This window comes from Podarcis vaucheri (assembly GCF_965113315.1).
Source record: "Podarcis vaucheri genome assembly, chromosome: 12".
NCBI classification, from domain to species: domain Eukaryota; kingdom Metazoa; phylum Chordata; class Lepidosauria; order Squamata; family Lacertidae; genus Podarcis; species Podarcis vaucheri.
In genome coordinates this window covers 39,271,509-39,299,272 of record NC_138750.1, presented here as the reverse complement: position 1 = coordinate 39,299,272, position 27,764 = coordinate 39,271,509, and the positions used below count along the sequence as shown (strand labels likewise).

The 27,764-nt window shown below is 42.9% G+C and overlaps 1 protein-coding gene across 2 annotated transcripts in view; it reads left to right on the top strand.

The window, feature by feature from the left end:
* Window positions 1–27,764, top strand: part of ITGA8 (integrin subunit alpha 8) — a 125,177-nt gene that overhangs the window by 63,358 nt on the left and 34,055 nt on the right. For both annotated transcript variants that reach the window (XM_082193199.1, XM_082193200.1), the window contains exons 16-26: window positions 549–604; window positions 1,804–1,958; window positions 2,886–3,023; window positions 3,530–3,597; window positions 5,118–5,265; window positions 11,275–11,367; window positions 18,017–18,096; window positions 19,704–19,784; window positions 23,352–23,457; window positions 24,503–24,661; window positions 26,587–26,709. In XM_082193199.1, the coding sequence (XP_082049325.1) occupies window positions 549–604; window positions 1,804–1,958; window positions 2,886–3,023; window positions 3,530–3,597; window positions 5,118–5,265; window positions 11,275–11,367; window positions 18,017–18,096; window positions 19,704–19,784; window positions 23,352–23,457; window positions 24,503–24,661; window positions 26,587–26,709 (1,207 nt within the window). The remainder of the gene's footprint in view (window positions 1–548; window positions 605–1,803; window positions 1,959–2,885; window positions 3,024–3,529; window positions 3,598–5,117; window positions 5,266–11,274; window positions 11,368–18,016; window positions 18,097–19,703; window positions 19,785–23,351; window positions 23,458–24,502; window positions 24,662–26,586; window positions 26,710–27,764) is intronic.

Below are 27,764 nucleotides of genomic sequence, written 5' to 3'. Positions count from 1 at the left end.
TTTCATGAGCATGATCATTCAGTAAAGGTTCAGAGAATTGTAGTTTAGAGAAAAACCCAAGTTATTTTTACAGAATTAGAGTTCCCTCCTAAGGTCCTTGTGGAGATGGAATAGTTATTAATTCAAAATGGTGGCCGTGTCATGGATCTTGAGCAGGTTACTTTCTTATGGCAGTTTCGAAAAGAGAGAAACAAAACCCAAAAGTCATGATATATAGATACAGCTATATTCCTATGCAGAATTTCAACAAGTGCACTGTGGACAGCTTTAAAAGAGAGATTCCATGAAATTCATGGAGGATTGGGCTACCAATGGCTACTAACCCTGATGACTGTGCTCTGTATCCACTGTCAGAGGCAGTATGCTTCTGAACATTTGCTGGGAACTGCATGGAGAGAGGGCGCTCTTGAGCCCAGGTCCTGCTTTGGGGCCTGCCATGGTATCTGTTTGGCCACTGGGAGAACAGGACACTGGACTAGATGGGACACTGGCCTGGTCCAGTAGTCTCTCCTTACGTTCTAATGTTATTCTTCCCATTTCCTTTGTAGTTTTACTGTAACCGTCTGCGTGGCTTTTGAAGGTCCAGGCATTTCAGAAAAAATAGGTAAGACTTTTTAACATCTGTTTAAAGATTGTGGTTTAAGATTAGCTGACTTTCTGTTGCCATAGTTAAACTTGCCTTCAATACCTGCCCTGTTAAGCTCTGTTAGGGCCGAACTAGACACAGCCTCAATTGTTGGTCAAAGAATCATAGAATGGCAGAGTTGGGAGGGACCATGAGGGTCATCTAGCCCAACCCCCTCAAAGGTGGGAATCTTTTGCCCATTGTGGGGCTTGAACCCACTGCCCTGAGTCTCACGCTCTGCTGACTGAGCTATGTGGGAGTTCTATGTAAATAGCAGCCATGGGGAAGCCTGAGCACCATCTGGGTGGGAAGGGGGAATTTCACTCTGCCTCTCCTTGCCACAGTCCTGACAAACATTGACCCTCCAAAGGTGCTGTTTTCATTAAAGGGAAGTCCCAGAGCCCACACTGGGATTGTTAACTTCATGCCCAGTTGGGTTCTAGAAGTCACTGGGAATGCCCATCTAGGCATTCAGCCTCCTTGTACTAATCACAGTCCTTGAACCTGAAAGAAACCAGGTGGATTGGGTTTTACACAGTGTTATTTTTCTTTTAAAAAGAGGTGCCGGAACTCACCATGAACACCTTCCTTGTTCTCTTAGAATGGCAATGGCACCCACCAGAGTGGAGCCAGAATTGAGTTCCTATGAGTTCTCCATGAAGAAAAGCCCTGGTTTTACAAATGTAGGCACCATCTGCATTGTACAATTGAAGCAGTATCATACCACTTTAAGCGGTCACTGCTTTCCCCAAAGAACTCAGGGAACTGTAGTTTGTTAAGGGTGGTGAGAATTGTTGGGAGACCTCTGTTTCCCTCTCAGAACTACAATTCCCAGAGTTCCTTGGGAAAGGGCATTGCCTGGTCCCTGGCATTTACCTCATCATGCTGAGCGCTATTACCGTACTTGATTAAAACGTTTTACTTGAAAGAATATTGCTTGCATTTTTGTACGCTATTTTGAAATGGTCAATTTGTGCTGTAATGACATAAGAAGTATTTGAACCATTTCCTTTTGGGAAACAGTCATTGGTCAACTGAACAAATGGTGAACTTCTGTCAGAAATATGGATGTTGATAAAACAAAAATAATAAGCTATCTGTAAAACCAGATCAGAATTTGAAGTGGAACATCCAATTGACTGTTTTTATGATGTTTGGTTTGCTTACATTCTCTTTAGCTCTGAGAGCTGAACTCCAGCTAGATGTGTTAAAAGTGAAAGGAGCTGTTAAGCGTGCCCTCTTGCTTGATTACCATCAGTCCCAGCATGTCTTCCTCTTCACAATAGACAGGCAGAAGCGGCTCACTTGCAAAGACTTTGTGGTTTATCTCAGAGTAAGTTTTGCTCTTTGCTGTGTCCAGAAAATTATTGCTTTGGGGGCAATTCTTTCAGAATATAGTCACTATCTGGATGATTAAACTAGGACTATCAACAGAACTAATATAAGTACATCCCCACATTGTATGGGCAGATGTTTTTACAGATGTGGAAAGAGCTGTACTACTATATCAGTGGCAACTCTTATACTGTGAGCTTTCTATAGGTTAGTTCCCAAAAATATATATGTGTGCTTTTATCTCACTGGTCTTTCTGTTCTGGGGAAACAGTTTGTTATCACTGGTTTTCTGAGAGCAGCTTTTCAGAAAGACTCAAAAAGAGATGTTATTGATTATGAACAAGTTGGAGTTATTTTGACAATTCAAATGATTAAGCAATCTGCTCAAGTGGGTTTGGGTGGCACCTTTGGGTTACATACAAGGGAATGTTATAGGTAATGGTGGTTTTTCAAAGCTGATGCATGTGACTCCTTTCCTATGGAACACATCAACACTATTCCTTCCATAGGTCACATGTGTGCTGCTTCCATTTCAGCAAAGAGCTTGTGGGAACTGAGCTCTTTAGAAGTACAACATCATGGCAGACTACTGCTTTGAAATAGTTCTGGCTCTGCACACATTAGCAACCTACTTCTCAAGTGCGGATGTTGCAGAAGCAGTGTGTTTTGGAAATTTTGCTATAAGTGAGGTAACTTGCTCTTTGTACTTTCTGGAGACTTTAGCAGCATTCGTCTGCAAACTTACCTAGTTTAACTAAATCCAATGGTCCTCACTTCTTAGTAGACAGCCATAGGATGAGGATATTAATTGCTTCATTGCTGAAACAAAGACTACACACACACACACACACACACACACACACACACAATGCATTAATGAAGTGCAACGTAAGTGAAGAGTTTCTATGTGATTTCTCTCCCGCAGGATGAAACTGAATACCGAGATAAGTTGTCTCCAATCAGCATTAGTTTGAACTACAGCTTGGATGAATCCACCTTTTCAGATGGTTCAGCTGTTGACCCAATATTGAACTATTACCAAGAAAACTACATCGGGGAGCAGGTAGGGTCTTGCATGCGTATTTCTTATGCCTCCGAACAGCTAACAAAAGCTACCATGCTGTGTGGCATCTTTTATAAGCAGCTTTGTTCACGGTTTCAGCATTCTTTCAGTGTGCGCAACAAGAGCTTAATTTGTTCATTATGGTGAGCTAATTGAACCAGACCTATCTGAAATTTCTCGAACCTCTTTCAGCCTGTGTTTTTTCCTGAATGTTCTCATTCTCTTAGCCCTAGCTAACTGCAACAGCCTGTAAATCATATTCCTCGCAGCAATGAAAGAAAGATGTGCTCACTCTTTTAATATGCAGTACGTTAACATGCCTTTACATATATAGCCAGTCACCACTGGCTCTTTGTGTTGGAATCAGGGGTTTGGAAGCATCCAGCCTTTTCAGGGACTTATTTTTAATGGCTATCAAACAAGCATGAAGGAAGGGAAAGGAAATGGCTGGGATTCCTTTCAAGCAGAGCCCCTAACATGAGTGATGCATGTTTTGAACAATGCAGGCTTACATTCTTGTGGATTGTGGAGAAGACAACGTGTGCATTCCTGACTTGAAACTTTCCGCTGTGCCGTAAGTTTGAGCAAATAAACTTGTGTTTTGCACTTAATGGAATAAAGGTGTTCATTAAAAAAAAATGTGGGCAGGGGGTGGGGACGAGAAACCCATCAAGATTGCCCCATCCGATAGGAAGCAGATATTTCAACTATTGAATGCTGATATGAGCTTTTAAGGGTGTTGTTTTTTTTTTACAGCCGGTAAATGTGTAGCTTCAAAGGTTTGTCACATCTAAACACAAAACAAAACAAAGCCACTTCTTTAACAGCTCTCCTTGCTCAGATTTTGCTTATTTCAGCAAAAATGTTTTAGATATTCTTCCTGAGCAAAGCCATGGGTAATTGGTTTTGCTCAAGGCTGCAGCCTTCTCTTCTGGCAACAGTGCTGAAAGGGTACTGTTACAGAGAAGCATGTCTGGATCGAGGATGGGAGTGAAAAAAACCCTGCATCCTCAGGGCATTCCTTGAAAGCAATTCTAGTCTAACATCATGCATCCTTTTTCCCAAAGTACACCTCTGCAGTGCAGTAAAGGCCTGCATATTGGACGGCTTTAAAAGAGGATTAGACAAATTCATGGAGGAGAGGGCTATCAGTGACTACTAGCCATGATGGCCAGGCTCTACCTCCAGGGGACGCGGGTGGTGCTGTGGTCTAAACCACTGAGCCTCTTGGGCTTGCTGATCAGAAGGTTGGTGGTTCAAATCCCTGTGATGGGGCGAGCTTCCGTTGCTTTGTCCCAGCTTCTGCCAACCTAGCTGTTCAAAAGTACACCAGTGCAAGTAGATAAATAGGTACTGCTGCAGCAGGAAGGTAAACAGCATTTCCGTGCGCTCTGGTTTCCGTCTGTTGTGCCAGAAGCAGTTTAGTCATGCTGGCCACATGACCCGGAAAGCTGTCTGGGGACAAACGCTGGCTCCCTCGGCCTGAAAGCGAGATGAGTGCCACAACCCCATAGTCGCCTTTGGCTGGACTTAACCATCCAGGGGTCCTTTACCTTTACCTTGGCTCTACCTCCACAGTTGGACACCGTAATGCTTCCGATTATCAGCTGCTGGAAACCACAGGAGGGGAGAGTGCTGTTGTGTTCATGTCCTGCTCCCTGGTTTCCCATAGGCATCTGGTTGGTCACTATGAGAAGAGGTTGCTGGACTAGATGGCAGTGGCGTAGCGTGGGGGGTGCAGGGGGGCCGGCCGCACCGGGCGCAACATCGGGGGGGGCGTGCGCTCGCATTCGCAGCTCTCTGCCCCTACCTGGCTCCACGGGTTAGGGGGCGCAAATTACTTGCCTTGCCCCAGGTGCTGACAACCCACGCAACGCCACTGCTAGATGGGCCACGGGCCTGACCCAGCAGGCTTTGCTTATGTCATTATGTCCACCCTAATTGAAAGTCACAAGTGAAAGGAAATGTGCAACTTGGCAATAATGACACAGGGATGACTCCTCACATCTGCTGAAGGGATCTCAGTTTGCTGAGAAATTGGCACTGTTGTGTATTTTGAAAACCTGTTATGAAAATGAGCTTTATTTCTTACAGGGATAGAGATCAGATCATAATTGGGGAGGAAAACTGTGTCACGCTTATGATCAACTCAAGAAATGAAGGCGAAGGTGCCTATGAGGCTGAGCTCCATATTAAGATACCCCCAGAGGCAGATTACACCGGTGTCGAGCGTAACAGCAAGGTAACATGTATTGTCTTGCCATCTTCTTTTTCCCTCACAAGAGGCTGCATAGCAGAAACCTATACAGGCACTTTGCGGGAGGAAAGCAATGGCAGTCATAGATATTTGACATCAATTATATTTATTTGAACCAAGTGGGATAGCAGGTCCTGAAAAATAATATTTTTTAATTAACAAAATTATTCACATAAAGATGTATAGTAGCCTCCCCCAATATGGTGCCCTCTATCACCCTGACCATTGGCCATGCTGGCAGGGGCTGATGGGATTTGTAGTCCCACATCACCTGGAGGATACCAGGCAAGGGAAGGCTGGTTATTGTAATGTTGTTCAGCAGTGGAGCTTGAACTGAGCTGGCCGTAGTTTGTTTTAGTTGAAAAGTTTAGAGGCACTTTTGGAGGAGCCGAGATGAAATTCTATCCCCTAAATACACAGACAATTCATGTGCTCACTACAGGGCAGCATATATCAATTCATCTGACTACAAAGCCTGCAAGCTGATACAGCATGAACTTTATTTTGGATAGTTCAAAGCATGACACGCCTCCCCTCCCCCCAAGGAACCAAGGTGTGCCAAGTTAATTTCCTTTCGAGAATCAAATATTTTTCTTGTGTTGAAAATAACTTCCTGCTCTTCTTTAGCCTGTTCTACTGATGCAAAACTCACTGAAGGGGGTAAGAAAGATCTGTCTGTAACAGTTGACAAGAAAGGAACTGTGCTATTATTAGAGGCTATATTTTTAAATTAAACAAAGCTTTGTCTTGTATTTGTAGACTCATCTCTAAAAATAATATTTAAAAACCTGACCCTTTTGCTACCAGATGTGTTTTGGTGTTCTGTCCAGTCTTTTGTGCAGTTGTGAAGGTCACAGCATGAAGCTTTATTATTGTATTATGAGGGTGTAAGTTGTTGAGGCAGGTATGTTAGAATCAGCATTGGAAATGTGTTTAAGATGTCAATCAATCAATCAATCAATCAATCAATCAATCTCCTTTATTGGCATAGAAAAAGTGCATCATATACATGGATCATAACACAACACAGTTAACGAAACATAGTAGGAGTTACTTTAGGATAAAATTGTCCAGACAACGTGAAGTACAGAAATGGCTCTTAGGACCGATGGTGACATAATTTCATGCCGTCACTCAAAAAGTGTTTAAGATGTTTTAGAGATGTTACTAGTGTTTTATCACTTGTTGTTTGTCACCCAGGACATCTTTAAGAGGAAGGGCAGGTTATAAATTTAACGAATATTTAAATAGTAACAACAACAACAACTGTTGTGGCTAGACAAATCTGTGTCAAAGCAGAAACTCAGTGTAGCAGAGGATTTTCATTTGTTTGTGTGGTTTTTTCTCATTTGGGGAATAAACGTTTAGCTGCTAGCTGGGGGGGGCGGGGGCGGAAATCAGCTTAATTAGAGCTGCCGCCACCACCCTGGGAGGGGAGGGGGGAGAAAGACATACCAGTTTCCATGTCTTAAATGCACTCATACCAGGAGCAGGTGTCCTTGATGCTATTGGCACTTAATTCCATGTAACTTTCCGTGCCAGAGCTGGGTGTTAGAATGTCAACAGCTAACACTCAGGCCATTAATATCCGGGCCTTTGGGGAGATCATTTGTGGCCAGTGATTAATCATCATCACATAGGCAGCTCTGCCAATATTAAAGCCTACACAGCTTCATTCATCCGGGAGTTCTGCTAGGTTGCCTATTTTCATCCACATTCCTCTCGTTTCCACTTGAAACCAGATCCAGGTTGCACTGGTGCTGATGTTAATTGGTCAGGTTTTGCTACTGTTCAGAGCGGTAAAAATAAGCCATGTGTTCCTACAAAAGGGAAAATAAAGTCATTCCTAGTATCTAGTAAAAGGCTAGTGTGGCCAAATATTTGGAGGTGTTAATGGATTAGCATATGTGACATGGGAACTGCCAATAGAACATGTGTCAGTTGTTCTCCTTTGCAAATACCCAGGTCTTTATTCTCCGATACAAGAATATTTTCTACAGTACAATTTCTGCAATCTTGCTGTCCTTTGAGCTAATCGGGTTTAAAATATGGGGAGGAACTGAGCTTTATCCATTAGGTCAGTGGTGTGATGCTTCTTGGGTATGCCTTGTTTTCATTAATAGAGATAAGGAACAAAGGGCAAGCAGAAAAATACTGTGAAGAAAACACACAAAAGACTGACTAACGCATGCTACCAAGTCTTACAGAGACTTCATATTCATGCATGAGGCATAAGGGTCACCTGGGCAGTTCTGTGTAAGGGGTCCTTGGATGGTCAAGGAGGGTGATGAATAGGGTTGGGATGGGCAATTTCTGGTCCTCCAGATATTACTGGACTGCAAGTCCCATCATCCCTGATGATTGGCCATGCTGGCTGAGGCTGGTGGGCATTGGAGTCCAACAACATCAGAAAGAACACAGGTGGAAAGGGCCTCGTGTGCTGTGGCACCAGTGTTCTTTGAAACTCACTCCATCTTGAAGGACATTGGAGAAGCTTTCATAGACACCACACACAGACCACAGCCAAGTATACCATTCTACCTGTTCCATTGGCTACAACAGACTGCTTCTTTCAAGTCTAATTTCAGTGGTGGGTGAGATCCTGTGGGTGCCAGGAATGGCCTCTCCGGGCCCATGTGTGCTCCCAGGAGCCACGTTGGTGACCCCTGCCAGGAACTAGTTTCCTACTTAAAGATAAAGTAACTGGCTGTTATGTAAAGCATAGGATTCCTCACATTTCTGAGCCACTGTATGTAAAAGTACAATCACGGGGGCATGCACAGTGCCTCATGTTTTTCAGAAGTTCTGCCGTATACATTCCTCATATGATTTTATTTCTCTAGCTAACGATGCCAATGAATTAAGACAAAGAAAGACAAATAAGTCTGTTTTTTCTTTTGTTCAAGCCCCTATTATGCAACTTCTCTTGTCTTACAGCTCCCTGTTCTTTCTCCCTCTGTTCCCTTGTGTTTACACAGATGACCTAGCTAGAGAAAGGAGGCCAGAGATAATAATACTCAGAAAGATCAGAAGTGTCTTTAGTCTAAAAAAAGAAAAAAGAAAAGGAAGAGCACCATCAAAGCAACAAAAAAAGTAGCCTGGGATATGGGGTGGATAGAACGCAGGGCTGAGAGTCAAAACACAGGGGTGGCAGGACCCTAACTTCACAATCCTTGGATGCATTCACAGTACTTAAATTGTTGCATTTTTACAGCTAGATGTGCCCTCAACACTTTTGGAGCATCCATCAGCAGCAGATTTCTCCGGGTGATTGAGAAAAACAAAGAAGTGCACAATTCTTTAGTAGAGTGCTAATTATTTCTGTTCTCTTGGGCAGAAATAAGTTGAGTCCTTTCAGAAAGCGAAGACAGATGTGACAATTTAAGAGCAGCCAAAGAGGTTCATTGGTGTTTCCCTTCCAAGGCAGGCCCCAGAAAGAAGAAAAGACCTCCTTCTTTGGAGGTCTTTAAGCAGAGGCTTGACAACCATATGTCAGGAGTGCTCTGATGGTGTTTCCTGCTTGGCAGGGGGTTGGACTCGATGGCCCTTGTGGTCTCTTCCAACTCTATGATTCTATGATTCTATGATTCTAAAATTAAAACAGTTGTGTGTATCTTCAGAGAGCTTTGATTTGAATGGGGATAATCTGTTGGTTACAGGTAGCCTATTGGTTAGTGCCTGTGACGTCACCACATGCCCGGGGTTGGGAACCTTTTTTCAGCCCAAGGGTTGCATTCTGTTGGGGGATGCCTTCCATGGGTTGCATGCCTATGGGCTGAAGCCAAACATGGGCATCACCAGAGGCAGAAGTGGGCAGTGCAATGTACCATACTTTTCCATGTATTCCATGATTTTTTACTCTAAATTAATGTTTAAAAATGGGGATTGTCTTAGATAGTGCATAGGGGGACGGGTGATTGGTTGCAGCTACGAGCTGCAGCTTGTCAGCGGTGATTTGGTGGGTGATTGGTGGCTGCGGGAAAGGCTGCTTTGGATTGGCTGCTGCTGCGGTAATTGGGTGGTTGATTTGTTGATGTGGCAATGGCTGTGGATTGGCTGCTGCTGCAACAATTGGACGTGGTGAGCAGGCAGACGTTTGTTTGCTTTTGCAACAAGAGTGATTGTCAGTGTTTATCTGTCGGGTTAGTGATTTTCTGCATTCCCCCCAAATAAAGCTCAACAACTTCGGCCATCTCCCCCTATTTTCTTAAATTTGAGTCCCCAAAAATAGGGGGTGTCTTATACACGGAAAAATATGGTATGTGGCTGTTGCCTTTTGCACAGTAGCCATGCAAAAGCCAGAGGTTTCTACATACCAGATGCGGGATGGTCTGGGCTGAGGTTCCCTAAAACCTGTTACATGTCTTTCCTCCTCCAAATCCAGGAACTGTTTGACAACTGCTCTTTAAATGTTTGTGAGTGCCTTCTGTAAGGTGATGTACGCATCAGGAGTGAGCGACATTTTTGCTACTGAGGGCTGCGTACCCTCAAAGGAGAACTGTCTGGGGGCAGAGCCATGGCAGGCAGGGCTGGTCTCCCACAAATGTTTTCTCTCTTAAGATCATCACTACAGCACACTCTTTGACTCCCACACCTGCCGTGATCCATCCATCCATTTGTACACAGATCAATTGCGCACATACACAAACCCACAAAAGGGACATTTTTGGATGCCTTTTTGACACACAGATCCAAGCTGAATTCACACTTTCAAAGCACTCTGCCTGTGTGTAGACAAGTGAGGCTGTGGGACCAGAATCTGTGAAAGTCCACCTTAAATGAAAGGCACCCTTCACTATCTTTCCTTCTTGAGGGCTGCTAGGGGCCTGAGAAGTTGCCAAGTCAGATGTTTGGTCTTATCTAACTCAGTACTGTTGACGCTGACTATCAGCAACTCTCCAGGGTTTGAGGCAGGCATCTTTCTGATCCCTGTCTGGAATTGCATACCTTCCAAGTGCCCCGTTAAAAATGGGACATCCCGTTCTTTCATGCGAGACCTCGGCAGCCATTTTGGGTGTTGTAATCTTGCGTGCTCTCACACTGCACTCTCACCCCTGAAAAAGCGCTTTTGGGGGAGGGGTGAGAGCAATGTGCGGATCACGTGACTCACCTGGGAGCGTGTCCTGGAAGACACATGTCCCAATTTGGGGCTTGAAAAAGTTGGACAGTACGGAATTGTCAGGGGTTGAACCTATGACCTTCTGTGTGCAAAGTAGTTTCTCCACCACTGAGCTATGTCCCTTATGAAATACTAAAACCCCAATATGGAGACCACTAACTGTTTCACATGATACACATAACATTTGAGAGATTCCTATTCCCTGCACTGGCCCAGAGACATGCAGGCTCTGCAATCTAACATTGTGTATCCACCATCTGGGGATGGTGGCTGTGTTGGTTTGCAAGTGTGGCATGTATAGACAACAGGACCCAGCAGGGGTAAGAAACTTTTATTTAATTGTTATGCCCACTGCATGGAGAAAATGCTCTGACAGTCTCCCCAAGGGGGAACCTTCCATTTCAATCAGAAGCACAAATGTCACCACTGAAATTAATATGGTAGTGAAAAAGATACTTTTCCTATTGCCATTGGAAAAGGTAAATTATTCTCACCCACTTCTGCAAAGCTGTTGGGCATTGCAAACAATTTCTAAAGCTCAGCTCCATTGCAATAGTTGTACACAGACAATGCAACTTTGCTAGCAACTTGGCTTCACTCCATAGATATTTTCTCTTCGTATCTGTAATAAAAGAGCAGATAATGCAAGAAATAAATATGTAAATCTTATTTTTCCTCCCATAAAAGAAAAGACAGATATATTATTTGATTCTCTTCAAAGTGTCAAGCCTTCCTTAAGCATGAATGAAAGATTGGGCCTCTGTGCAGGTGTTTGAAATCAGGAGTAATCTTGCCATCTAAAAGCCATTCATTTTGCCAACAGGATACATTCTGGATTGACCTTTGACCTCCCTGTCGGTGTTCTTTTGTTACAGGCCTTGCGCGTGCTGAGCTGTGATTACAAGATGGAAAATGAAACTAGAATGGTGATTTGTGACCTTGGGAACCCCATGGCAGCTGGAACAAATGTAAGACAACACCAAAAACGTTTGCTGATTTTTATCAAATTGAATTGTTTGGGGGAGTTAATGGAAAACTGCCTCAATTAGGGGAATTTGTGTCAATAAGAGGCAGCTTTAAAAATAGATATATTTGGCCAGGAAATGGTTCATATAATAGAAGACAGCGTTACATTATATTTTAAAAAAAGATAATAGACTGATTGGTTAACTTATTTATGAACCAGGCCACAATCCATTTGAAGTAATCAGCTCATATTCTGGCAAATTAATTGGACCTGAGTACTTAAGTGCACACTTGTCTGATTGCTTTCACTGAGATTTAGACTCCAGTCCTGTCCATTTGCCTGATAATAAACCCATTGAACTCTAAGCCTCACTTAATACATTGTATAATCCTTGACAATGCAATTCTTTACATGTCTATTCAGAAGACATGTGAAAAATGGCACTGTCAAGGATTATTCCAACATACTCTGGCTTACATCACTTCTGAACAATTACTGAATGTAGGTACATACATCTGATTCGGAAAGGAATGTCCCCACTAAGGACAATTCACTTGAGAATTTCCACGGTCTGATTATATTATTTGATTTGTGATGGGTGGAAACACTAAAATATGTTGCTCTTGATTGTTACCATAGTTTTGTTTACATCAGAGTCATTCAAATCACAACTAACATTAGAAGTGCATTTATTTGCAAACAAAAATATGAATGGAAAAAGCAGCAATTGCTGGTACCCCCTTGGTATTTTCTGTGATGGGATGGACTTTAAGGCCATTATATATGACTGTTGTTGTTGTTGTTTTACATGAAATGCCAGGGAATATATAGATAATTCAAGCAGACTTAATTGCATGTGTTAAAAAATGAAAGTGTGTTCACCTACATTTATGGCTTTGGTGTAAAATCTATTGATGGATAAGTTCCAGAGAACTGATTATCGGGTTGGTTGGAACAGCTCCCCTGTGAGTATGGGGTTGTCAATTAAAAAATAGGTTTGAAGGGGGTGGGGACATGATAGAAGTGTGCAATGTTTTTACGCCTTCTCTCACAATGCTGGAACTTGTAGCTATTCTACGAAGTGGAATGTTGGAAGACTCAGGGCAGACAAAAGAAGTGTTTCTCCACACAGGGCATAGCTAAACTGTTGAATTAACTGCAGACGCTGTAACAACGGCCACCAAATTGGACAGCTTTAAAAGGGGGAGCATGAAAATTCATGTAGGATAAAGGCTGTTAATTGCCATTAGTCCTGATGGCTGTTTACCACATCCACTGTTTAGGCAGTGTGCCTCTGAATACCGCTTGCTGGGAATCGCAAATTGAAATACTTTATTGTCACTTGTACAACTTGTATACAGTGAGATTACACAAGCACCCCCCACTCAGCTCTCTTAGTCTTAATTCCCCTCGTTTACTGACGCACACCCACCAAACCCGAAAGTCAGTTGCCCTGTTGTTATCTTTTCATTCAGCAGCCTAACAGCCCACAGATAGAAGCTGTTCTTTACCCTGTTGGTGCGACTAATCATGCTTCTATATCTTCTGCCTGAGGGCAGGAGATCAAGAAAGTGACGGCCAGGGTGTGAATCATCCCTGAGAATTTTCCTCACTCTCCTGAGGCAACGTTCTTCCGCTATTTCATCCAGCAGATTCACGGGACAGCCCATAATATCTTGTGCTGTATTCACCACCCACTGTAGGCACTTCCTATCAGTATATGTCAAACCAGTGTACCACACCGTGATGCAGTATGAAAGGACACTTTCTATTGTTGACCGGTAGAAGGAGATCATCAAATGTTGATTGACATTGTTCTTCCGCAAGACTCTGAGGAGATGGAGTCTCTGTTGGGCTTTCTTAACCACCTGGGTTGTATTTATTTACCAAGTAAGGTCTTCACTGAGATAAACTCCTAGGAATTTAAAGGAAGATTTAAATAGGGGAGAGTGCTGTTGTACTCGGGTCCTGATATCAGGCTTTCCATAATTATATGGTTGATTACTGCGTTAACAGGATGCTGGAGATGCTGGACTAAATGGGCCTTTGATCTGACCCCAAAGGGCTCATCTTATGTTCCCACTTACTAAACTGAGTAAAACGCTGTGTGTTAGTCTCTGTGGAGTTTTATTGGGGGCATATGTGAACCTCATTTGCCTCTTATTACCAGGAGTGTCAAGGACCAAAAGCCACCTTTAAAATCTGTCGCCACGCAGAGGCGTCATCTGCTACTCATTAGTAACTTACAACAGGAGTGTAGTTTTGTTGTATGCAAAGTCTCTAAGTGAGGCTCATGTAGTGCATATTACCTGGATAGGGAAGCCTTTTCGTATGTAATGTTTGATTGTGTTTTTATATATGTTGGAAGCTGCCCAGAGTGGCTGGGGCAACTCAGTCAGATGGGCAGGGCACAAATAAAAAAAGTGAAAATAAAATAACTATATATATATATATATATATATATATATATATATATATATATATGCAGGTTTTGGTGTCTTCGGGTGTCTTCCCGTGTAAGAGTCGGGGTGTCTGTGCGACGTTTCGACGAGGTCTCACTCGTCATCTTCAGGCTGGTGCTTTCGGCTTCTTGTAACAAGAAGCCGAAAGCACCAGCCTGAAGATGACGAGTGAGACCTCGTCGAAACGTCGCACAGACACCCCGACTCTTACACGGGAAGACACCCGAAGACACCAAAACCTGCATTCCTGTACCCGTGAAAATCTACGAAAGCATATATATATATATATATATATATATATATATATATATATATATATATATATGCAGGTTTTGGTGTCTTCGGGTGTCTTCCCGTGTAAGAGTCGGGGTGTCTGGGCGATGTTTCGACGAGGTCTCACTCGTCATCTTCAGGCTGGTGCTTTCGGCTTCTTGTTACTGGAACAGAGCAGAATCTGGTGTTTGAGTTCCTATAAATACTGTTGAGGGGTGTGGTGTATAGCCTCCAACGTTCTGGGCAGAGAGGAAGGTCCTAGATTAGTGTGCCTTTTCTTCTTTTGTTCCTTAATTACTTGAGGGATATCTTGAGTGATTTCATGAGTGATATTCTGAATACCACTGGGTGGGTCATTAAGTGTAGATTAGTTGCTAAAGCTTTCGTGTCTTGACCTCTTGAGCTTGTGAAGAGTTTTTCTGAGAAGATGGCTGTGCTGCATTTAGTTGTGCTCTGGCTTGGCTTCGTGTATAGGGGCGAGCTGTGATTTTGTGCCTTGTGCCCGCCAGATCTGTGTAGGGATTGCAGGGGGGTGCAGCATCCGGAGGTGCCACTATAGTTTGGCTACTGGATGGAGTCTGTAATATGTCTGTGGAGAGGGTCTGGGTTTGGGTCTGGTGTGGTTGATTGGTGACGGCGTTCTGTGTGCCTCTGGTTCTGGTGTCGGTTTTTGTGGGGAGGGCTAATTTCCAGATGTCTGGCAGGCGGGACGTGTCGTCACGCTTGTTCATGTTGTGAGGGTGTTTCTCTATCTCGATGGCTTCCATGATTATTCTCTTGTGGTGATGTTCCATGTTAAAGAGCAATTTGGAATCTGCAAAATTAATTTCGTGTCCTGTTTCTTTCATGTGTTGGAAAAGAGAGGAAGTTTTTTCTTCTTTTTTGACGGCATTCTTGTGTTCTGCGATACGTGCATTTATTCGTCTGTTTGTTTGTCCAATGTACGTGGCTGGGCAGACTTTGCAGGGTATTTCATAGACCCCTTGGTTTTCCAGAACGTTGGAGGCTATACACCACACCCCTCAACAGTATTTATAGGAACTCAAACACCAGATTCTGCTCTGTTCCAGTAACAAGAAGCCGAAAGCACCAGCCTGAAGATGACGAGTGAGACCTCGTCGAAACGTCGCCCAGACACCCCGACTCTTACACGGGAAGACACCCGAAGACACCAAAACCTGCATTCCTGTACCCGTGAAAATCTACGAAAGCATATATATATATCACCCCTCTCACCGGTCATCGCAAATTTGTACATGGAACACTTTGAAACCAATGCTTTAGACAAGTCAGAACACAAACCCAAACTTTGGCTCAGATATGTTGACGACACCTTTGTAATTTGGCCACACGGGAAAGAAAAACTAGATAGCTTCCTCACACATCTCAACAGCCTACACCCCAAAATACAATTCACTATGGAAATAGAAGACAACAACCAACTCCCCTTTCTTGACGTCCTAATCTACAAAAAACCTGATGGCTCCCTAGGACACACTATCTACCGGAAAAAAACACACACCAACCGCTACTTACATGCACAATCACACCACCACCCTGCACAAATAAACTCCGTAGCCAAGACTCTCATCTCCAGAACCAAACGCCTGGCTGACAAAGACCACTTGACAACTGAGTTACAGAATCTCTCAAATGTGTTAATCGCCAATGGATACCAGAAAAACAGGGTTACGAAGCTAATCCAAAAAGAAACACCCCCCAAAAACCAAGACACAGAAGAAAACAATGGCATGGCCCTCCTTCCTTATATCAAGGGCACTACAGACAAAATTAGCAAAATCCTCCATAAACACAATATCAAAACAGCCTTCTGCACCAACCAAAAAATAGCCAATATCCTCAGAAACCCAAAAGACAAAATCCAGCTGGAAAACCAAGGGGTCTATGAAATACCCTGCAAAGTCTGCCCAGCCACGTACATTGGACAAACAAACAGACGAATAAATGCACGTATCGCAGAACACAAGAATGCCGTCAAAAAAGAAGAAAAAACTTCCTCTCTTTTCCAACACATGAAAGAAACAGGACACGAAATTAATTTTGCAGATTCCAAATTGCTCTTTAACATGGAACATCACCACAAGAGAATAATCATGGAAGCCATCGAGATAGAGAAACACCCTCACAACATGAACAAGCGTGACGACACGTCCCGCCTGCCAGACATCTGGAAATTAGCCCTCCCCACAAAAACCGACACCAGAACCAGAGGCACACAGAACGCCGTCACCAATCAACCACACCAGACCCAAACCCAGACCCTCTCCACAGACATATTACAGACTCCATCCAGTAGCCAAACTATAGTGGCACCTCCGGATACTGCACCCCCCTGCAATCCCTACACAGATCTGGCTGGCACAAGGCACAAAATCACAGCTCGCCCCTATACACGAAGCCAAGCCAGAGCACAACTAAATGCAGCACAGCCATCTTCTCAGAAAAACTCTTCACAAGCTCAAGAGGTCAAGACACGAAAGCTTTAGCAACTAATCTACACTTAATGACCCACCCAGTGGTATTCAGAATATCACTCATGATATCACTCAAGATATCCCTCAAGTAATTAAGGAACAAAAGAAGAAAAGGCACACTAATCTAGGAACTTCCTCTCTGCCCAGAACGTTGGAGGCTATACACCACACCCCTCAACAGTATTTATAGGAACTCAAACACCAGACTCTGCTCTGTTCCAGTAACAAGAAGCCGAAAGCACCAGCCTGAAGATGACGAGTGAGACCTCGTCTAAACGTCGCACAGACACCCCGACTCTTACACGGGAAGACACCCGAAGACACCAAAACCTGCACATATATATATATATATATATATATATATATATATATATATATGCAGGTTTTGGTGTCTTCGGGTGTCTTCCCGTGTAAGAGTCGGGGTGTCTGTGCGACGTTTCGACGAGGTCTCACTCGTCATCTTCAGGCTGGTGCTTTCGGCTTCTTGTTACTGGAACAGAGCAGAGTCTGCTCTGTTCCAGTAACAAGAAGCCGAAAGCACCAGCCTGAAGATGACGAGTGAGACCTCGTCGAAACGTCGCACAGACACCCCGACTCTTACACGGGAAGACACCCGAAGACACCAAAACCTGCATTCCTATACCCGTGAAAATCTACGAAAGCATATATATATATATATATATATATCTCCCAACTGGCTGGGTTTCTGTTGGCCAGCTCCCAACAGAATATTAAAACCACAATAAAACATCAAACATTAAAAGCTTCCCTAAACAGGGCTGCCTTCAGAAGTCTTCTAAAAGTCAGATAGTTGTTTATTTCCTTGACATCTGATGAGAGTGTTCCACAGGGCGAGCACCACTACTGAGAAGGCCCTCTGCCTGGTTCCCTCGCTTCTCGCAGTGAGGGAACTGCTGGAAGGCCCTCAGAGCTGGACCATAAGTGTCTGGGCTGGATGATGGGGGTGGAGACACTTCTTCAGGTATACTGGTCCAAGGCCCAGTTATTATTATTACCTAAGTTATGACTTTTGGGCAGGTGCATTAAAAATATAAGAGCCTGTTGGAACAGGCCAGAGGCCTGTCTAGTCCAGTATCCTGTTCTCATAGAAGCCAACCAGATGCCTAAGTGAAGCCTATAAGGATATGAGGACAATTATTCATTCTCCCTTCTAATTGTATACAGCAAGTCTGGCAATCTTATTTCTTTATGGAAAAGAATACCTATTAGCTCTTTATGTAGATGAGCAGGGAGTGGGCAACCACAGCTTGAAGAATTATTTGCACCCCTATACATTGGTATACCTTGCATTTCCAAATGGCACCATCTAGGGTCCAATTTAGACCAACTGAGGGCTACCGCCTTTAAAGGTAGCGCAGTCAAATGGTCACAGTTCTAATTAGTGAATTTTGACTCCTAGTTTTCTACAGGCATCCGGTTTACCGTTCAGCGTTTTGAAAATGCCGAATTCAGCATCCAGTTTGAATTGCAAGTGAGAAGGTAAGCTGTGATCCAGGAGACTCAATCTGAGTACAGTCATACCTTGGGTTACAGGCGCTTCAGGTTTCGTTTTTTCAGGTTTCGGACCACCGAAACCTGGAAGTACCAGAACGGGTTACTTCCGGGTTTCGGTGGTCGTGCATGCACTGAAGTGCTAAATCATGCTTTGCGCATGCGCAGAAGTGCTGAATCGCAACCTGCGCATCCTGCATGGATCACGTTCACAACCCGAGCATCCACTATATTGAAAAGTGCATGGAGCTGAAAGAGGAAGTAGGAAAGAATGCTACTTTCCCAACTTCTTCCTTTAGCCATACGTAGTTTTCAAGGGAGAAAAAGGGAATCTCATTCACCACCTCATGACCAAGTTGCTGGTGTGTGTGTGTACATGTTAAAGGCTTTAGGGGCACCAAGAAAAGACCTCAAGGGTGCTGTTGAGGTACCATGCTGGTAATTTCTGCTCTATAGTGTGTATTTAGCAGAGGTATAAGACATAAAATTTCTTTTTCTTACCTTGAAAGGGTAGGAAAGCCTCCAAAAGATAGTTACTTTCCTCCAGAGATTCTCCATCATTCTCAGTAGTAGCAAAGGAATGGTCCAAGGAAAGTTTACAAAGCAGAAGGCAGTTTATCACTAGTCCAGTACACATGTCCATGAATTTGGTGCAGTTGCTACAGAAGGAAAGATTACTGGATAAGAGACATATGTCATGGGGCTTTTCCAAAGAGCAGCTATCATCACTCTAGAGGTGTTTCCTAACCACATCACAAGATCAGTCTTCAGAAGTCCTGGCTTTTGTTGCATTACTGGAACATGTAATATGATTACTATTATAGTAAATATATTTTCATGTTGATATACTAATATATAGGTACTTGAAGTAGAAATGAGACATATTTCTTCATTTAATTAAATGTGTGCTTCTATTGTTAGCATTTTCTAAACTTGTGAAATGAGCCTGTATGAGTAGTCAGGAGTGTGGTTAGAGCTGTGATTTCTCTTTAGACAAAGTAACTCTGGAATAAACTGATAGATTACAAAGATCACAAAGCAGGTGGTATATTTCAAAGATTGAAGCTAATGCAACAGGTGATTTTTCCAGGTGTACTGCTTGACAGCTCGGTGGTGCATAGACCCTCTGGAAATATTTGTATACTCTTCAAAGTATGGCACAAATGCTTTCTCTCTTATTTCTAATATTTCTTCCTTTTCACTGAGGAGTGATAATCGCTACCCCTTGATCCATGTCCCCTCTCTTAGCAATTGACCAATAATGTTGGAAGGAAGGTTTTATAACCTATATCCTATTTTGGGTAGGTTATAATTAGGATGTTGGGAGAAGATTGTGGAGGAAGAACCAGGTTCCTTCAGAGTTATCAATATACACGTGACGTTTCCTTGTTTCATGAAGACCCAGGCCTTATCTGTTATTCCAATGGCCCCAGACAGTTGGGTGCATCTTCCACTACCCTGCTCCAACTCTCAAAGAGAGAATTGTTACGTAATTTGATAAGTGCTATAGCCCAAAGCACGATAAGCTTAAGCAAAAAATGCTTTCAGGTTTATATATGTGAAACATAATTAACCTTTGCACAAATTTCTTTTAGTTCCAACAAGGTTAATCCCAACAGTAATCTGGTTGACCTTCAGATCGACATAAGTGCAGTAGCTCAAGTACAGGTCAGAGGGTAAGTACATTTTGTATTCAGGCTGGACATTTTAAAAAGAACCTAACCATAACTGTTTGCTTAGTTTACTGTGAGTGGGCAATAGTTAGGCCACAATGTTGATTGGTTCAAAAATGGGATTGGGCTCAAAAGGAAGCTGGTCCTACCATTAAGCAGAATGAGTCATATATCGGTTGCAGGTGCTGGAGTGAGGTGGAAAGAAAAACAACCTACAATTCTTCCTGAGCTATTCTCATCTGTTAGATGACAGATCTGTGTCTGTCACTTGGTCCTACCTGTGCCTAGACTGCTCTGTGCCCCCTCAAGCTCACCTGCCACCCTGGGATGTGTTGAAGAACACTGTCCCATTGCCAGTGTGGATCATAGGAGCCAACTTGTAGGGACTGAGGGGTCTTTGGCCCTCCCAATAAAATATTTGACCCACCCTCCCACCCCCAAGTTGATGGGCATTGCCATTCAAATGGTGTGTGTGTGCACCGCATCATGTGATCAGTTATGCAGGGCAGGGATTACCTTTGTTCGAGTTGGGGCCCCTGGTCCAGTCTAGTCATCTTCTGTACATGGATTGCGGGGTTCGTTTGCACCCTCCTGTCCTTTGCCTCAGGCACCAAAAAGTCTCAGGCTAGCCCTGCTCGATAGAACTTTCTCATTCGGAATTTCCACTGATTTCTCATTCTGCCAGAACAATTCCTCATAGAAAAAAGTCCGATGCGCAGGAGCTTGAAGTTCTGACCCTACCACATCATACAAACGGGCAGATTGTATATTTGCGACTAGGTGTATTAACTTTGTTATGGGGATTAAATACTTACTGTGCTTTGTATATTTGTCCCCCTTCCCTCTGTCTAACTTCGAGCTACATGACAGGTGGCACAATGTGCCCCTCTCTGTTGTCCATTGTGGTTGTTTCTGCACATTTGGTTTAGCACCGGACATTAGTGCTTCCTTCGCATTCAGAATCCCTAAACTAGGAACTCTAGAAAATGTTTTTAAAAGTTAGAGAGAATGGAGCTGGCGGACCCACTGCCTTTGTTTTCTTAATCGAGTTTAGATGTGGATCATAGCCCAGAGAGCTCCATCAGGTTGCCCAAGGGCTTCTGTGCACTCAGCGGTATTCCCTGGGAGCAACATTCCCACACAGTCTCACAAATTGCTCTTGAAAGCTCTCCAAGTTTCCAAACCGGTTCACATTGCAGCATGGAGAACACTTCTTCATGGAAATATGGCCAAAGGTCCACACGACACATGGAACTAATTGAGCAATTCACTGGAGAGTGGCCAGTTTCCTTAATAAAATATCAGCAATCTTAAGTATACTTTTATCAAACGCGTGCATATTCCTATGCATCTACTTTGAGTCAAGTGCCTAAATGTAAACATCTGTTGCCAAGAAGGAGGCAGGTGAAGAAATAAAAAGAATAGTACAGGATGTTATAATCCTATGGCTGGGCATAGCCAGTCTTAGCCATAACTCTGCGGCTTCTAAAAGTGCATCCTGCCTTTGCAGGACTTGGGAACGTCACATAACATGGAAACGTCTCATGATCTCCAAAGGGTATTAAAATGGATGCTGTTTATGAAATAATACATCTTTGGCTAGACAAACACATCTTAAACTTTCCTTCCTTCCTTTGCTTCTTACAAAGCAATTTCCCTTGAAAATTAAATGTTTACTAAAATTATTGCTGTTATCTATTCAATTTATATACTGCCCTTTATCAAAAGAGCCCTGGATGGTGTACGACAATAAGAACACATTGCAGAGCATCAATAATAAAAAACATAATGAAAAGCATAACAACAGACATCACCATAATAAAATAATCGTAATGTTTCCTTATCGTTAATCATGGGTATATTTAAATGGATATATTGTAATTTTTGCAGTCTGGTTCCTTGCATTGCTATTAACTATTTAGAAAGACTGTTGAAGCATGTTCTCTATAAACTGAGAGGTGCCCCCCTCAAGCTGAACAAACAGGCATTTGTGTGAAGATGGAGCGGTGGTCTCTTTGGAAGGACCCTGTGATTAATTTCATGCACAATTGCCTCTTCCTTAAAGCCTGGAGATTCATGCCGTAATGAGAAACCCAACATTCCTAATATTCCTCTCTGCCATACCAAGAGCCTTGGCAAGCTGTTGTATCATTTTGGGGAGGCAGAACGCAAGGAAGCCCTACTAGGCAGTATCTATACATTCATCCCGTTCCCTCTTTCTTTATTCCCTCAAACATGGATGCTGGGTAACTAGGACTGAAGCTTGGCTGTGGTGAAGAAGCTCACATACAGGAAAGGGGATTTTGGGGGGTGCAATGAGGAGATAGGCTGAACCTTGTCAGCATCTACCAAAGCATAAGGCTGCTTCTCACAGCAATTGAGTTTGCTGCAGTTACGTAGGTGTTTTCCATAATAAACACATTATTATTTATTATTCCATAATAAACATATCTGACATTCAGATGTAGTGTCAAACCAAGGTTTTGGTTCTACAAGAATGGAACCTAATGGACCTTTGGTTTCAGGTTCTTTCTCCTCCTATTGCATTGTGCAATCTCCTCCTCCACCCCCTCTTGCTGATTTGTGGCAAACCATAGATTACCATGTTTACCACTGTTCGATCCTGGTTTACTAGGCCAAATTACAATCAGTTTTGAGTCTAGTATGTCTCTTGCCAATGTATGTAGTTCTCTACAGCTCTCTTCTTAGCCTCACAGCAATGCTGCACAAAGCGTCAGGCTAAGAGAGACAGTGACCAGCACAAGGGTGTCCAGCAAGTTTCCAGGCTCAAGAGGAATTTGAACATGTGTCTCCCTGGTTCTAGGTTAGGGATAAGGAACCAGTGGCTCTCCAGGAGCTGTTGGACTACAGCTCCCATCAGCCCCTGCCAGCAAAACAAGGGGTTATGGGAGTTGCAGTCTAACGAAATTAGCTATATGTGTTCACCGTTCCTGTTCTAGGCCGACCCCCTAAACCAGGGGTGGGGAACTGGATCTGGTAGCAGGCCAGATTCTTCCTTCCCTCACCACTTGTGGGTCTGCTTTGAGAGGTGGGCAGTGCCAACCACCTGTCATTCATCTGACACCATTATGACTTCATATGGCAACTTGAAAGAGGCTCCTTTTGAAGTCCATTTCAATACAAAACTGCTTGCAAATGGACTTTCAAAGGCAATGTCTCACCGATCAGCTAATGGGCACTAAGAGGCATCACTTTGAAGTGTGTTTCAAATAGTTTTCAATGCAAACTGCTTCAAACTGAATTTTAAGTGCTGGCAGCCATGCCTTTGCTTGCCTCTCACCTGACATCACATAAGACATCAAGGGTGGGGCAGGCGGGCATGGTTTGGGGGAAATAACCATTCGCTAAACACAATACCATGCTCCCACACTTTTAAAAAAGCTACACGGGCATCTGACGGTATATGCTCATAGAAAAATTTCCACATGCTTGCAGTCAATTTCTAGTTGCTATCATACATAACCATCGTTTTCTTAAATCAGATTTAATGTTTTTCATTTGTATAACAGACAATTGATCGGATAGGGCCGTGCTATTGTACCATTTCAGAGTCTCTCATCCTCCACAAATCATTTTGCCAATTCATAACTGGGAACCAAAGGATGAACCCACTAAAGAAGATGAGATTGGACCTTTGGTGGAGCACATATACCAGGTAAATATGCATATACAAATGAACCATTGACTTCCAAGTGATTTGTTGGTATAATGTTCCCCAGACAAACCGTGAAATTATTCTTTGCTAGAGTTTGGGTTCTAGATGGGGATTTTGGCCAGCCAGCAACACTTAGCATGCAGCAACGCTGAGTGAACTCATGAGCTGTTTATGAGACGTGCCTCTGTCAGTTTCAAGCACAGCCACCACAAAACCCACAAAAAGTGAAGTTGCCTTGGCAAGACTGAAATTGACAGAACTGTATGTGGAACCAGATGATACACACGTTTGTCAAGAGGTATCCGGTATTAATAACAGGAAATTATATTAGAATAAAGGTTGTTTTTAAGCATGAAAAGCATGCCTTTGAACATCACACATAAACACACCTATTAAAAACTCTTTCCCCCACTTCTTGAAACCTGAAAAGGAGTCAGTCCACTCTGGGTCATCTTCCAACCAAATTAACCTGAACATGGGTGAGATTTCCCCACCCTTCACAATGCTCCTGCCCCAGATATGGCCACATTCAGCTGGGAACTAGAAGTTTCAATAGAACTCAATTGGGCATTAGGGAATGAGGAGAGCTCTAGAATGGGAACACAGAGCCTGTGACTCTCCAGATGTTTCCAGACTCCAACTCCCATCATTCCTAACTACCAACTTAGCTCTCAATTGGGAAAAGAATGACCCAGCTGTGTTTACACAGCCAGAGTTGAAAGGAGGAGCCAGCAAGAAAGCCGTTTGGCTCAAAAGCTACACAAAAGGCCGAGAGAATTTATAGGCTGTGAGCAATTACCCAGGAGAAAGCTGGCATGCCATGAAGAGAGCTGTGAGGACATAGGATTGCTAGGTAGAATCAAGTGCATGGCAAGAGAATTCAGCTGGTTTTGGCTTCTGTCGCCACACCATTGCAACCTGGCAACAAGCAGCAGAAAACATTGGGAAGGGAAGGGGCAGAATTGATGTGAATGAACAAGCTGCATCTTGGGCTACAGGATTCCAGTTCAATTTATTCTCCTCTTTGTGTGTGTCTACTCCATAGTTGCAGAACATAGGGCCAAGTGCCATCAATGATACAGTCTTGTATGTGGAGTGGCCAGTTCTGAGCAGAAAGGAATTCCTTCTTTACATCCTTCACATTCAGACACATGGACCACTGCAATGTCAAACAAGCTCTGCAATCAATAGTTTGGAAATAAAGGTAGGGGACTTACATGGAGTTTCTTGGTTCACCTATACGGAACAACTGTTTATTTTCTCAAACTTCCAACCAGGACTCTGCAATCGTCATCTGAGGCCCTTCTTTGTTTGCCTCCTCCACAGGAGGTCTGGAAGGTGGCAACACGAGAAGGGGCCTTTTATGCAGTGGCTCCCAGTTTGTGGAATGCTCTCCCCAGGAAGGCTCACTTGGCACCTTCATTACATATCTTTAGGTGCCAGGCAAGAACATTCCTCTTCTTTCCAGGCCTTTGGCTAATTAAATAATTCACCTAATTCCCCCTTTCTAAAACAATATGTGAGCTGAAACATAGCCATCGTTTGAAATACAAAAGCTTCTCTGAATTTTGCAACACAGTTCTCAAGCCAAGCAACATGCATAAAAATGCATGTATTGGTGAAAATAACTGCACAAATGTATTAGGGAGGAAATGCATACAAAAAATGTGTGTATTAGGCAAAATTGCATACAAAAATTGTATATGAGGAGAAATTAACACTTTAATGCTGATGAAGTTTCATTTATTAGTTTCATTTATTTATTTAATTTCTATACTGCATTATATTTTCAAGAAAAATCCCAAAACGGTTTACAGCATATTGAATCAGTAAGACATAAATAAAACAATCTGAAGAAAGACAAATATAGAGTATACAGTCAAAGCAACATAACAGAAAACAAAAAAAATTACCTTAAAGATTTCATAATCAAACATTACAAAGGAGCTCAACTACAGAATACAGATTTAACATAGTAGGTCTGCGTGAGTGTGGGCCCCGCTCCCTAGGCCAGGTGGAAAAGGCCTTGGAGGGGAGCGGCCTTCACACCTTATAGCTGGGCGATGTTCCTCCGGCCTCATGAGAACTTTTTCCCAAAAATAATTGCAAAGTGATGTGGAAATGTGGAGAACTGAATTTAAAATTCAAAAAAATGAGAAACTAAGAGAAACTGCCCCTCCCTCCCTGTCACATGAAGCAGGTCTTTGCCTCTGTCTTTTTGCTTCCCCCAACTATGCCTTTTTCTTTCTGCTTTTCTTTTTTCTGTCATGTGTGATGTGTTCTAAACTGTATTATTATCTTCATTGCTCTCCCACGAGATCTTTCCAGTTGTTTGTTTCCTGGAGTAATACCAGGATCACTTTTATTGCCAGCATTGTCATATGAGCTGTATAATGTTTTGCTTTAATTTGTTCAGCCCTGGTGAAAAATTGCACATTTATTCTAGTCGCACGACTCGCATCAGAATACAATTTCTCTCTGCTTCTTCCAAAGTTGACGTCCTCCTTATGTTGCAGAGAAGCAAAAAAAATGAGACTAAAATAATTTTATTTCAATTATGAACAAAAAATTGACATATCAACAAAAACAAATGTAAGTTCTAAGATTTATTCTACAAATGTTATATTTGGAGCCATTCATCCAAAGGTCCCCCACTCCACATTGCAGTGCGGAAGTCCTCAGTTGGAATAATTCATTTCCCAGAAAGTAAACACACACACACACACACACACTCAACCTGATCCTGATCATACCAGAAGTATTTACTGGTACCAAAAAATAATAACAACTACCCACAAGATTTCTAGAAATCAGTAGTAAATTTCTGCCTGGATGAAAATAAATGGAACCCTAGGCTCAGGAGTTTAATTAAAGCAAAATATCATCATGAAAGTTAATCAGATGGCAAAAGAAACAAACCAATCCTGTTATCTAGTCTTTAAAACAAAATATTTTACAGTATCCTTCCTGGCTGTAGTTAATCCTCTTGCTAGTAGAAGAGGGCAAAGTATCAGCTCTCAGGGTAGAGCTGTTAAACGAAAAGAAGAAAAGTCAATAGCAAACCCAAGATCTCTGTTAGAGAGCAATTGCAGAGTTATGTTCACAGCTCTTCCTTCTTTCCCTTTGCAGTTTGCTGTCCCAGAGGACACTCCTGAACTCGCTGCTTTCTTACGCAACTCCTCCATTCCCCACTATGTTGGACGGAGGGAAGCCAAAGTGGTGGACTATCAAAAGAATTCTGCAAAAGTTCTGGTGAGATGGATGAAAGTTACAGTACCGCACACTGAAGACTTTTGGGTGCAGTCTTAAGGATGAGTGGGGGGCTGTTGTTATTCTAGTGTTGGTATGACCAGTGACAACTGCACTTCCCTTTGTGTTTGGGGGAGTATGCTGTGAGCTTTAACTGCCTGTTCTTACACGGAGAAAGAACCAGAAGCAGAAACACTTATAACTACAGCTTGTCTGAAGGAATGTCTAGCAATTGAGCACACAGATCTGCAGTCCCGATGACCAATTTTTAAATGGTCAAATAAATATGAAATTTCTGACAGTAACCCAAAGGTGGTGGACACCATGCGCTGTTAGAGATACTGTTGCTTCCCAAAATCATCTAAATAAAACAAAACAATCTAAATATAATAATTTCACATATTGCCCAGGCTTCCCTCATTTTCAGGGATTTTGAAGGAGGGTCCTGCGAATTCTCGGCACCTTTAGCAAACTGCAGCTTCCAGGATTCTTTGGGGAAGCCATGACTGTTTAAAGTGGTACGATACCACATTAAAGGTATAGTGCAGACGGGGCCACACTAAGGAACCCTCTTCAGATCTTCCCACTTGCAACAGGAAGGTCAGGGTGAAATGGGCATGGCCAGTGCACATCCATCCATCCTCCTCCCCAGTTTGAGCTGTCATGTATTATTTTTTGAACACTAGGACAGCTGCCAACAAGAAACTCTGCTTATTTGTTTACCAGTTCTTCCAGATTTTTTTTTTAAAAAGACCAACATTTAAGTTTTCATTTTATTTTTTCTTGAAGCTTAATTTCTTTCATTTGTGGGGGAGGGCAGGTGAGTTGTCCTCCCCTCAAACTTTAGGGTGGGTGTGTTTTTTCACTCCCCCTTAGGTTTTGTTTTTTTTGTTCTGCAAAGCTTGAGATTGCACCAAGTCTACTGGTACCTTGTGCCATTTTGGCTGCATAGAGTTTGTCACTCACCCCTGAATTTTGCAAATAGAGGGAATGATTTGGAGCAGGATTCAGATTATGCATGGGGGGAGGGGGAGAGCTCAACAACTCTTCCATCCAGA